The sequence below is a fragment of the Stegostoma tigrinum genome, chromosome 34 (assembly GCF_030684315.1).
Source record: "Stegostoma tigrinum isolate sSteTig4 chromosome 34, sSteTig4.hap1, whole genome shotgun sequence".
Taxonomy (NCBI): domain Eukaryota; kingdom Metazoa; phylum Chordata; class Chondrichthyes; order Orectolobiformes; family Stegostomatidae; genus Stegostoma; species Stegostoma tigrinum.
Window position 1 is genome coordinate 8,067,582 of NC_081387.1, and position 13,725 is coordinate 8,081,306.

The 13,725-nt window shown below is 42.0% G+C and overlaps 1 protein-coding gene across 5 annotated transcripts in view; it reads right to left on the minus strand.

Annotated features, from left to right (window-relative positions):
* The window catches only part of LOC125467727 (collagen alpha-1(V) chain-like), a 256,531-nt gene that overhangs the window by 54,135 nt on the left and 188,671 nt on the right, over window positions 1-13,725 (minus strand). For all 5 annotated transcript variants that reach the window (XM_059639782.1, XM_059639785.1, XM_059639787.1 and 2 more), the window contains 9 exons: window positions 13,111-13,164; window positions 12,203-12,247; window positions 11,901-11,954; window positions 11,287-11,331; window positions 9,602-9,655; window positions 3,159-3,212; window positions 2,891-2,944; window positions 2,692-2,799; window positions 203-292 (listed from right to left, as the gene is read on the minus strand). In XM_059639782.1, the coding sequence (XP_059495765.1) occupies window positions 203-292; window positions 2,692-2,799; window positions 2,891-2,944; window positions 3,159-3,212; window positions 9,602-9,655; window positions 11,287-11,331; window positions 11,901-11,954; window positions 12,203-12,247; window positions 13,111-13,164 (558 nt within the window). The remainder of the gene's footprint in view (window positions 1-202; window positions 293-2,691; window positions 2,800-2,890; window positions 2,945-3,158; window positions 3,213-9,601; window positions 9,656-11,286; window positions 11,332-11,900; window positions 11,955-12,202; window positions 12,248-13,110; window positions 13,165-13,725) is intronic.

A 13,725-nucleotide genomic window follows, 5' to 3' on the forward strand; every position in this document is an offset into this window, starting at 1 on the left:
ATATGTGGCTTGTTTTCTGAAACACTTAGCCCAATTCTTTGGATTTTTCCTCACAACTTCAAATCTTGACACCCAGAATCATCAGAGTGTCAGAGAGAATGGTTTTGCAGAGTAACAAAGCTGTTGTTTCCACTCAGATGAATCCCTGACTCCCAAGTCATTTAGACTAGCAGTGCTATGCTTGAATGCTTCGTTTACTCACCGGAGATCCAGGCAATCCAGTCTCACCAGGGAATCCTCTCAAGCCTGGGGGCCCATTCTTACCAGAGGGTCCAGGTGGTCCGGGGTCACCCTGCGGAAGAGAATACAGGGATAATGGCTTAACTACAGTTCAGTAGGAGGAGGGTCAGTTAAGTTGGATCCCAAACTTACTCAGTCAGTCAGGAGAAAGGTTTTGATTTATGTTTCAAAATACAGCTATTTCACTTGGGATAAAGGAAACTATAAATGAGACAAATACACACGCAAATACATGCATGTAATAAGTTTAAAAAGGTAGTATAGGACAAAGACAGGAAGAATAGACTATGATAATAAAATGTGAGGCTGGATGAACACAGCAGGCCAAGCAGCATCTCAGGAGCACAAAAGCTGACGTTTCGGGCTAGACCCTTCATCAGAGCCTCTTCCAGGGATGCCTAACCTGAAGAAGTTACCGCCTCTTCCAAGAATAGGCTATGCTTCGTTTTTACAAAAAATTATCTCAGTGTGTTTAAGATGTTGTGTTTTAAACCTCAGGCCATTCTTTGACTGTTGATTCTATTCAGCAACAATGGTGAAGTTTGTAGATTTTGAGTTCTCGGTGAATGGTTGATATACCAAGTAAGTTGTTTAGCAGGCACAGGCTTCGAGAATGGCAGTGGTTTACCATAATTCTATTTTCCTTCTGTGGTGAGGGTTGTTTTCCCAGGTCAATATGATACAGCATATAAAATCTCAGATGACAATACACACAAATCTCTTCATCTTAACACAGTTTCAAAACATGCTTCAGGATTGACTTTGTTAACTGAACTATGCTACATTCCCAAGTCTTCATCTTTCACTGCCAAGTTCTATAATGCATGCATCTGATTCTGCCTGATTTACTACTTTGATTTCCAGGGGCTGGTTGTTGGTAATCTCAGTTTTGCTTCCTGTCGGGTGCCTCGTACATTGATTCATGTACCTTATTCTCAGTTAACTTTACATCAATCTGATGTTAACAGGCTGAGGTTTGAGATGTAGTTCTATTCTTCAGCTCTCATAGCAGATAATTTATTTAATTCAGTGAGCTACCCCGGTAGTCTTTATTAGTGATGTCTGTGGAGTATATCACCTTTCCTGTTCCTTTTTTTAAACTGTGTTTTCCCTGACCTCATCCATTTTCCCTCAAACATAGCTGCCATCAGATGTTTGTTCAACTGCAGATGTTCTCCCCTGAAGCTCTTCCACTAACTGAGGTTGCACTTCCTCCTGGCTTCTTTGATAGATATGGCCTAGCTCTGGCCTTTTTAAGTCCTTTCAGATGCTCCAATCCTCACTGACAGCCCTGTTTAAATTGGGTGTACAAAACCTCTACTCCACACTGTGGGGCTTCTGAACCTCTCTCAGGCTCTGGTGTTTTTACCACTTCCTGCTTGTTTCATTTGATCATGTCTTTTGATTCCCCTCCCTATACCCAGGAACAATTACTATCAGCAATTCCAATTCTGCTGGGAGGTAGGTGGCTGGGAGACAGCGCGCAAGGGGAGAGTGGGTGCAAGAGACAGAGACAGCACGTGAGGAGAGGGCAAAACACGCAAGGAGGGTGCAGAGTGTGTGGGGGGGGGCAGAGCACACCGGGGGGGGGGAGAATGCACGAGGAGAGAGAGCAAGTGTGAGAGAGAGAGAGAGAGAGAGAGAGAGAGAGAGAGAGAGAGAGAGGAGAGACAGAGACTAAAACTTCCTAGCTATCACAAAAGACCTCAGGAAACCCCATCTAAAGCACTCACTCACTAAGACTGTGTGTGTTTGGTCACATTTGACCCAACCTCAGCCATTCACACCGTATGTGGGTCAAAGGCAAATCACAAAAACTGAAGAGCTGAGAGTGAAGACCAAACATCATACAGTATCAGGCCCAGACTTGCACAGCTTTGGGCAGAAACCCTGCACAGTTACAGCTCTAGAATCTGAACGGTTACAGTTACAGGCACACACCTGCGTAGTCACAAGTCTGGATCCTGCACACTTCCAAACCTGGGCACTGCACAGTTATTAGAAAAACTAATAAAAAGATAGTAACATTTGGAAATGAACATACTGATAATACTGGAGCACCCTACTAATGTATATAAAACTAGTCAGACCAGTATGCTTTATTACAGATTAAACTGTTTCTTCTCATTCTTGGGGTCCAGGACCCTGCTTTAACAAACCTAGCCTTTGTACAATAGCAGACTCAATTCACACAGGCTGGGAGCAGAAAGGTTCAAGTAGATAAAAATAAATTTAAAAAAAAACACACGCTGACTTATGGAGAACAACATAAACAGACAGACCCAGGTCACAAAAACGAGCAAAGAATTTTAGTTTCTTCAGCAGCAAGGCGACCACCTCACGCAATCACACAGCGGGGCAGACAGCTTGGCGAACCTGGTAAAAATCCCAACACATCAACATGAAGAGGGGATAACCTTTGCAGATGATCAAAACTGCTCACTCCCTCACCTTGGTTCCTTCTTTTCCAGATGGTCCAGGCAGACCTTGTTCACCGGGTGGCCCAGGAGGTCCTGGGTGTCCCCTCTCGCCCATTGGTCCTGATTCACCACTAGCACCCTGCAGTCAAACAGCTTCATTAATATCGCCATTTGAAAAGAGAAAACACTAAATCATGGGAAGCAGTGTTAAGTAAAACACTGATCCTCACCTGAGGTCCAACTACACCTGGCGGTCCTGGAGGGCCAGCCTTACCTTGGAAACCCTGCCGATGGGAATTGATATATTAGCAAGACCAATCAACACAATAAACACAATACTCCCAACTTTTCACAGCCCGTCACTGGTGTATTATCCCTCCCGATGAAATCCATTCACTGATACAGCAATCCTCCCACTACCCTGAGATATCTTGCATCAGGGAAGACTGTGCATAACAGCATTCTTTCTTCCCATCCTATTCAGAAGGATGTACTCACCACTTCTCCTCTCTGTCCAGGGTGTCCCGGGAGTCCGTCCTTTCCTGGCGGTCCCTGACCACAGAAAACCACAATGTTAGTCTCAAACTCCTCATTGCCACAGTTCTTTAATGACTGCAAACATCAGGTGCTGGTAATTTCACTTCAAAGTACATGTGGTATTGGGAGGCGGGGGGAGGAGGGGAACCTGTTTTAACTAAAGCCAAGGGATTATGGACACTATATATTCATATTTTTTGTGGTTATTATGATTAAATTAAATTTCAAATTGTTTAAGAGCCAGTAACAATTACCAGAGTCTCCTTTGCCACCGTACTGTACTTGTTCAGATACTGCTTTAATTTCTTACAGAATACCCTACGGGCTTCTCCATTCCCAATTCATAATTCTACAATATTATCATACCCACCTCCAAGTCACCAGCATCACTTGCCATTTCACAAGGTTTAGCAAAATCAGGGACAACCAACACTAGCTCATTCATTAGGATTGCAATCAGCTTTTTAAATTGCTACTTGGCACTCTACTAACCATGATAATAAAGTGTGGGGCTGGATGAACAGAGCAGGCCAAGCAGCATCTTAGGAGCACAAAAGCTGATGTTTCGGGCCTGGACTCTTCATCAGGAAAGACCCTTTTCTGATGAAGTGTCTAGGCCTGAAACGTCAGTTTTTGTGCTCCTAAGATGCTGCTTGCCCTGCTGTGTTCATCTAGCCCCACACTTTGTTATCTTGGATTCTCCAGCATCTGCAGTTCCTATTATCTCTGACTCTATTAACCATGTTATCTTTGCCTGCATTTACAATAATCTGTTTGTTGAATAGGTTCAATCAAATAATTTTCTAGCATGTACTGAATTATCTTTTCTGGCTTGTTTCTCGGAGTTTATATAGATAATTGTTTTAACGGGTAGTGATTCTCCATCATCCACATCATTTCTGGCTAACAGAGTACCTCTGGGTGTATCTTTACGTGTTTCCTTGAATTTCCCAAAAAGCATGATTGGACTTTCTCATTGTCCTTTCTTTAGGTATAATACAGTATCATCATTCAGTATAAACTAATTGAATTGAAGAAGAATTTTTTTGTGAACTACCTAAATTTCTTCTGCCACACTTTTACTGTAGGCACAATAGCTCTTTTCCTTCAGTATCATAGTCCATAGAAACATCCTCATTACTAACATGCAGACTTAAGCTATATTCCTCTTATGTCCAATGCATGAAGTTTATGTGTTCTACCTGACACCTACTCTATATGTGCAATGTCCAGTTTTCCTTTAGCTATTTAATTTGTTTTATACCTGTTCAAATATACTAAAAATCAACGCTACATCCATTTCCTCAAATTTTGGTACAGTTTGTACAGAGTACATCTTCTTTCTGGACCTTATATTAGGGTAAGGTTTTCCTCATCGGAGTTGTGCTCTACATCTGCATCCTTTTTTTAAAAAACTACAGCCTTCTAAGGCAGTTTTTCTGAAAAAACAAAAGAACTGCTGATACTTTAAATCAGAAATGAAAACAGAAATTGCTGGAAAAGCTCAGCAGGCCTGGCAGCATCTGTGGAGAGAAATCAGAGTTAGCTTTCCAGGGTCAAGTGACCCTTCCTCACAACTCATCATTTTCTTTCTTTTGCCCCTCATCTCTTTCCCTTTATAATTGATGATCCAGCCTCTTAAATTTTCTTTCTCATTCCTTACCGTCTCTTTTAAATGTTAATTCATCCCCTTTCTGTTTCTTCCCAAACTCAATTTTCTTCATCTCCTGTTTTCAATTTTCATTTTCCATTTCAACCTGGTTTTAATTGTACATGAATTCTCACTAATTCAAGTCACTCACTACTTGATGTGCAGTGTACCTTGGTGTACCTTGCTGTTGTATTTCCAGTAGTTTGAAATGTTCAGCCAATGTTACTCAGAGGAGGCAATGGCCTGATGGTATTATCGCTACATTGTTAATCCAGAGACCCAGATAACATTCTGGGGATCTGGGTTCAAATCCTGCCATGGCAGATGGTGGAATTTGAATTCAATAAAAATATCTGGAATTAATGATGACCACAAATCCATCGTCGATTGTTGGGAAAAACCCATTTGGTTCACTAAAGTCCTTTGGGAGGGAAACTGCCACCCTTACCTGGTCTGGCCTACATGTGACTCCAGGCCCACAGCAATGCGGGTGACTCTCAGCTGCCGTCTGGGCATTTAGGGGTTGGCATAAATGCTGTTAACTAATAAATAAAAAAAACTCATTGCTGCCTTCGTAGCTTTTGAAGGACAATCCACCTTTACCTCATTTGCTAATTCAATGACAGAGTCTTTCTTAAAATTTGTAGAACAGTCAGATCTATTTCAAATATCTACAAGAGAGCTTTATCTGCTTCCATTGCCAACTTATTTTATGGGAAACCTGGCATCTGACCTTTCGTCCATTATCAATTAAAACTATTTCCATGTCCAATTTCACATTGTCCATTGTGATAACCTTGCAAGAACCATTGGGAATTACAAATTAATCTCCCTATAGAACTGGTTGCGCATGATAACAGGATAACATGGAATGCATCAGCTGAGCCCTTTATAATGTAGACTCTTGAGGATTCAGTTATATCAATTTACTGGCAGATGGTTTGTGATGTTCACATGATGGGTTCAATGCTAGCACCAGCTGAGTTTACTATAAAGCAGATCCTGAGGTTTGTAAGACTATATGTTCCAGACTGGGACAAGCCTGTGTATGGAGTAAGTAGTGGCTCCATTTTACTGTTCAACAATATTATATCCGCATTCAAAAATAATGTAAATAGACCCAAAAATTTATGTTGACTGCTTGTGTGCAGTGCAAGTTAAGTTCCACTATTCTACAGATCATCAAAAATATGAAGCAGAACCAAGTTAATCTCCAGAATGTTTGATGCTCAATTGTGTTCAGTCGTTCAGTTGACTCAACGGAGTCTAAGATTAAACACACCTGTGCCAGGTTTCAATGAATAACAATTTTCAAAAAAGAACGTACAGTAAAGGTAACCTCAAACATGTGGAAAAACAGATTAATCATAAATATTCAAATTTAGACTGTTCCCCCTTTAACTCCAAAAACACAGAATCATATTAATTCACATACAGGTCAGACATCCTTTTGCTCAAGACGAATAGACGTTGTGGGTCTATCATTCATGGCAAATATAGCAAATAAGGATAACATTAGTCTCAGGCTTTGATGAACCAAAGGGTGGAGTTATTTTTGTTTGCTTTTGGTGATGACATCATGTTGCTGCCAACTGTGGCAATCTTCAATTCAGCAACTGATGAGGTGGACTGAGGTACACAAGACCTTAAGAACTAGGAACAGGAGTTGGACCCTCGGCCTCTCAAATTTGCTCCATCAATCAGCAGGATCATGGTTGAACTAACACTCCTAGCATCTGCTTTCCTGCCCTTTCCCCATAACCCTTGATGCCCTTGCTAAGATCTACCTACCCATCTATCTCAGTCTTAAATATACACAAAGGCTCCACCCCATAGCTCACAGTGGCAAGGATTTCCAAAGACACATAACACTCAGAGAAGGTATTCCTCAACAGCACAGTCTTAAATTGGTGGCCCTTTATTCTGAGACTATGCCATCTGGTCCAAGCCCCTTAAGCATCCTGTATATTTCAATGAGACCACCTCTCATTCTTCTAAACTCCACCGAGTAGGATCTCAACCTAGTTAATCTTTGCTCAGAGTACAATCCGTCCAAAGTAGGGATCATCCTAGCGAACCTTGTCTGCACTGCCTCCAATGAAATAATAAGTTTTCTCAAATAAGGGGACCAAAACTGCCTACAGTACTCCAGATGTGGTGTCATCTTGTACAGGTCTTGGCTTCAACTAGAAATTTTCATTCTTTTGCAAAATCTTTGAATATTATTTCTTTTCCAATTTAAAAGAGAAATTTTGGTTGCTGAAAGCTTTTGGAAGGTTTGTGTCCCAACTTTCTCCTCAGCTCAATGGCAGATTGCCACTTATACCTGATCCAAACCCTAATGCAGGCCCAATTACTTCCAAAGTCACCGGGTGCAAGTATGTCCCACAAAATGATTCAAAACACAACTTCTTCAAGCAAACTTTTGTCTCTGTATAATCAATAAATGAACACACGGTGCCATTTTTCTTCAAGTTGTAATGAAAAAAAATTAACGGGTTCATTCTCTGCAAAAACACAGTCCAAATTTTCAATTTTCCAAGTTTATACATCCAAATGAATTTTCTGGAGTCCTGATATTATCCATTTTTATTCTTCCTGTCAACATGAACTACACATTTTCCTCACATTATCCTCCATCTGCCAGACTTTTGCCCATTCATTCAACCTGTCTACATACATCTGAAACCTCCATCAGAACGTACTATCCTACATGCCTTTGTAACATCTGCAAATTCAGTTAACATTCATTCATTTCCTTTATCGTAGTCATTGGTATCAACCATAAAAAGTTAAGGCCCCAGGACAGATCCTTGCATATCCCGCTCATCACATGCTGCCAATCAGACAAAGCCCCATTCATACATACTATGTTTTTTGCCAAATGATCTATCACATTAGCATGTTACCATGAATTTATATTTTGTGCAATAATCTTTTATGCAGCACCTTATCAAGTGACTTCTGGAAATCCAAAAATATTTCTACTTATGGGCTAGAGATAATAGGAATTTCAGATGCTGGAGAATCCGAGATAACAAGGTGTAGAGCTGGACAAACACAGCAGGCCAAGCAGCATCTTAGCAGCAGGAAAGCTGATGTTTCGGGCCTAGACCTCGAAGGGTCTAGGCCCGAAATGTCAGTTTTCCTGCTCCTAAGATGCTGCTTGGCCTGCTGTGTTCATCCAGCTCTACACCTTGTTATAACTATGGGCTCCTCTTTACCTTTCAAACAACTTTGATAAATTGGTTAAACATTTCCCCTTCACAAAACTATTTTGACTTGTTCCAGTTACTTGAAGGAGTTATTCTAGGTTCCCAGCTCTAATCTCTTGAAGGATCAGTTCTAAAACCTTACCTGTAGCAAACATCAAGCTAACAGGCCTATAGTTCCTGTTTTCTGCCCCTTTCCTTTTTAGAATGGAGGAGTCATATTTGCTACTCTCTGGTCTGATGGAACCCCTCCAAAACACAGTAACAGGAGTAGGAATGCAAGCTGCTGAAGTCTGTTCACTATTCAATGAGATCATGGCTGATCTGTGGCCTAACTCCATATAACCGCCTTTGGCCCTTATGTCTTTGGATCACAAAAATTTACCATTTCAAAATTATCATTTGATCTAACATCAACTCCCGTTTGTGGAAGAGGCTAGTGAATTTTCCAAAATTGGCAAAAATGCATCTACTAAGTCATTTACATTCTTTTATGACCCAAGATGAAGCCTGTTAGAAATGGGCATTTGTCAACACACATGTCCATCAGTACCCTTTATACTAGTGACTGTAATTTCACCAATTTCCATTCTCCTTTGCACCTCCTGATCAAAGCTATAACTGGAATGTTTATTGTATCCTCTATAACATAGGCAAACGTAAAATATTTGTTCAATTCATCAAATATTTTATCATCTAACTCCCATTCTCACTTGCCAAAGCTCAATATTTTACTTGCTCTTTTTCTCCAAATTTTTTTTTATTCATTCAAGAGACAAGAGCACCACAATCTGGACCAGCATTTATCATCAAACCCTACTTGCCCAGATGGCAGTTAGGAATCTCATCACTGTGGGTCTGGAGTCACCTGTAGGCCACAAGAAGTTAGGATGCCACTTTCTGTCCCTGAAGGACATTACTGAACCAGGTGGCATTTTCCAACAAACAATGGATTCACGGTCATCATTAGACTCTTAATTCCTGACTTTTTAAAACTGAATTCAAATTCCACCATCTGCCTTGATGGGATTCGAACCCAGGCCCCCAGAACATTACCTGGGTCTCTGGATTAACAGCCTAGCAATTACCTGTAGAAACCCTTGTTATCTGCTTTAAAATTCCTATCTACTCCCTGTCATAGTCTAACTTCTTTCACCTGGTTAATCTGCCATTCTTTATATTTTGCCCAATCATTTGGCTGGCTCACATATATGCTTCTTCTCGTTAAGTTCAAGGCTTCCCATATTTCTTCAGTTAAGCTCAGGTGTTGTGTCCGTCCTTTACAATTTTCTTTCTTGTATGGTTATAATTATTCTGGGTATTCAAATGTATCCCCACAGGTGTCTGACACTTTTGTCTGAGAAGAGCATCCTTACGTATGTGTGCATGTGCAGATGCGCATGTTACACACATCACACTGGGGACTTAGTGTGTGCGTCTGAATCCAGCTCCTGCTGTCTTTGAATTCAGCTAATGGCAATGAGATGGTCTGGTGTGGCTCACAGGGTTAGAGGTAATAGAAGTCATTCAAATTCACTCACAGGTGGTCCCTTCGGTCCTGCAAAACCGGTTGATCCTTGAGGCCCTGGAAGACCCTGGAAGAGTTACAAAGAGAGGAATATTGTCTAATTAAAACAATGTACAGTACCAGTTTGATCAGTGCAAACCTAATTGCTAACCTGCCCGTGGCAATGTTAAACAGCAGGGATAAGTGACCAACACTGCATTGAGGCATGCTCTGGGTACGCTTGACAGCTACCTACATGTTAATTCAAGAGCCTGAACAAGCTTCATGTATAGCATGTTCCAGTTCTAAACCTCTGACTCACAAACACCATGGACAAGATCAGCCCCTAATGTCACAGCTTTCAAACAAGAGTCCCTCAATCTCCTACAGGCCATTCACAAACAGTGGGTTAATGGGTTCAGGTAACAAGGACAATTAACTCGCTAATGGCATAATCAGATCAGCCCAGCAGTGGGTAAGGTCTGAATTGGGAGCAGACTGACATCTCATTCACCATGTCCACTTCCTGGGATCCTATCATCACAATGGACCTTGCTATGTCTTTTCAACTGGCATCTAGTAGCCAGGACAAAGGTTGGTCAGGAGTCAGCCTTGACATGTATTTGACCAGCCCTCCCCAACAATGCAAGACTGACCATTTCGAAGCAAATCCAATGTGGGGCTGCTCATCCCTGTTAACTGCAACCATCATCTTATCCCAACGTTGCAGGCTTTTTGACTGAAGTCGGGGTAGAGGGGGTGGTGAGCAGCACAAATTGAGTGTGTGTCTGTGTCATGTACAGTAGATTGGGCTGGCAGCAGGTTGGCATAGTAAAGGGGGGGTTACAGAGGTGTCCTGTACTGTTAAAGGAATCAGCGCACCAGCTGATGACCATGAAAATCCACAGCGAAGAAGAATGCCCATTTGCTGGGTGGGCCAGTTTCCAGGCCAACCATACCCTCTAGAATTAGAATTCCCATTGAAAATCTGAGCCCATTAGGTGTCACCCTACACAACATTGCTGAAACTACAATGCGGAATCTTGCTCCTTCAGTACTCCCTCTAGTTTCCCACGTGGTTAGGTCCGGCGTTTTTCATTCAATCTACGCACCTTTTCACCTCATATTTCTTCATCTGAGCCTAACTTTAGACAAACTCCTGGCCAAGTGCACTAGCAGTGCCTTCCAATGACATACTGAAGACTTTTGTTTTCTGATTGTACCTCTGCTTTAAAACATTAGTGAGGTGGAGATGGGAGGATGAGTTGGGGGGGTGTTAGTGGGGTGTTGTATATGGGAGGTGGGGGAGTAGATGAGGTTAGGTTTAATTCTGTGATCGCCCAAGTCCCAATCTGGATGTCATGTTGGAAAGGAAGATCATACCAACAGGGAGATACAATACTGTAGCTACAATCCCCCATCACAGAATCACCTTTTGAGGTAATTGTTCACTGTGATGAGGAGACTGAAAACATGCCACTTGAGTACTGGGACACTTAAAACTATGGAGTTGTCATGCACAATTCCTTCAACTCTTACACTTACAGATTTCTCTCTCAAACAATATCTAAATATTTCAATGGAAGGACGGTGAACAGAACTCACGATTAAGAGAGACAGTCGTGTGTCCGTTGCAAATGAAATTGACTTGTTAGGAAAAACAGACCGTTACCTAGCCTGAAGCACCACTTGTTCTGCAGTACAACCGTATACACTTACCCGTTCTCCAGGAGGTCCTGGAGGCCCATCAGTTCCCGAGCTTCCCTGTTGAAAATTTAAAAAGGATAGAATAAATTGCAATGCTCATGGCACAGAATGGACCACCTGTCCGAGACACAGTTTATCCACACTAATCACCATTCACATATGTGCACTGCTGCAGCTACCTGTCTCACACACACTACTGTCATTATAAAACTCTCAAGTATAACAGTCTATAACACACATTCGAATAAATCCTCAGTTATAAAGCTCTCTCGTTACACATTCAGTACAAGCCTCCCACTTATGACATTCTCTCTATTACTCAGTCTGTTAAAACACTGTCTCTGTTACACACACACACTCAGCATTAAACTCTAACTGATCATACTGTTACACACATACTTTCAAAGTAAAAGGTGCAAAACTCTCTCTGTTACACACTATGCACTCAGGATTAAACATTCGTGAACATAAAGCACTCAGATAACTCTCTCCCTCTGTTAGATATACATCCTCGGTTTTACTGTTCTGCTAGTTGATCATACCCAGGATAATGAAACCTGTCTCTGTTGATTCTCTCATATCCACTTCACATTATTTATGGTCTCTACCACTGTCAAAGCACTCACCTTTGCCCCTGGTTTTCCAGTTGCTCCTCTCGGTCCTCGTTGACCCCGTGGACCCTTGGAGACAAAGCCAAAGTTAGTCATCAGTCAGGGACTGTCTAAACCCCGGCCATTTATAGCGTGATGTGAGAGAAGAGTTGGAGGATCTGCATTTTCTCCAGATTACCTACCCAGTGTCTGTTTGCTCTTCCGGTCCCTCTGAGATCCAGCAACATATCACTCAAATCAGATTCTGCTTAGACAATTACTTTACTGGGAAAGATTTCCATTCATACTCATACTGATCAGTAAAGATAGTGACGTACCGTAGGTCCACGTTGTCCTCTTTGACCCAACTTGCCTTGCAATCCCTGGAGGGTAGGAGGAATAACAAGATTGGGAGATGGAGGAGGAAGGTGAAGGAAAAAAAGAAGGGAACAATGCAAGAGCAAGGTGCAGGAAAAAAATAACAAGCAAAGCAAGAAGACAGCAGGAAGGACACAAAAGGAGGCAAAAACAATTCAGGAATGAGACAAGAGAGTATGGCAAAGAAGAGATGGAAAAGAGAGAGGACAGAGCATTTGGGAGAGGCAGGTTAGAGGGCGATGGAAGGCAAACAGAAGAAGAAGAGTGAGATGGAGATTCAGCAAAAAGGACATAAGAGCCAGAGATAGAAGGTAAAGGGCAAGGAAAGAGATGAAGGGAGAAATAGAAGCGGTAAAGCAGGAGAAACAGAGAGGCAGAAGAGAGAATAATAAAGTGAGACAGAGCAGGATAGAGTGGAGAGACAGCAGCAATGCATGCAGAAGGAAAGATCAAAGAGGATGGGAGAGACAAACAAATGGTCGTGAAAGAACAGACAGAGTGAGGAGTGAGGGATAGAAAAGGTAGGATATATTACAAAAACCAGAGTCAGCAGGAAGACAAAGAGAGGTAAAAGGGGTAGAAAGGGGGAGACATCCAACGGGAGTGGGCACGAAAATATACAGCAATACAGAAATAGAATTATGACAAGAGAACAAAACAAACAGACATCAAGTGAGGACAAAAGGTGTACGAGTGAGGGAGGGAGTGAAGCAGAGAGAAAGAGTGTAAGAGCACGAGACAATGTGAGAGAGAGAAATGGGAGAGAAGAAAAACATATGATGAGTCACTAATTCCTTGAAAAGACTTTCCTTACTAATAGTCAGATATCGGTGTGTTTCTAATGATTGGGGGCTTCTTCCAGACTTACCCTAGCACCTTTCTCTCCATTAGCTCCAGGGAATCCTGGGAACCCAAGAGAACCCTGGAGAAACAAAGCAGAAATTTAGACAGCGCCAGTGAGAACCAGGATCAAACTACTACCCACTATCCTCCAGCAGGAAGATACAGAACAAATAAGGAAACTAAGGGAGTTTCTGAGCCTCCTTGAGGCAGCTCTGTGAAGATGTATGAAATTATTGGAATTGGTTTGGACAGAACCGTCGGCTCATCCTGTGGTTGTGGGCTGGTAGAGGAGAGTAAATTTAGAACGTCTCCACCCCATTTCCCCCACCACCTCTATTCCCCTGTGGAAGTCCACTTCCAGGCACATACAAGACTTTGCCCACAGTGTCAGGCCATCACACAACCAAGTAAGATCCTGTAAGGCAGCAAGATTCAGCTGTCTGAGTCCATTCCATTACAGCTTCAACACCCCTTGATTGTCTCTCCCTTTCTCTCTCTTTGTCTTCTTGCTGAATCTGGTATTTGTAATATATCCCACCTTTTCTATCCCTCACTCCTCACTCTTTTTCTTCTTTCACTTCCACTTCTTTGTCTCTCCCATCTCTTTGATCTTTCCTTCTACATGTATTGCTGCTGTCCC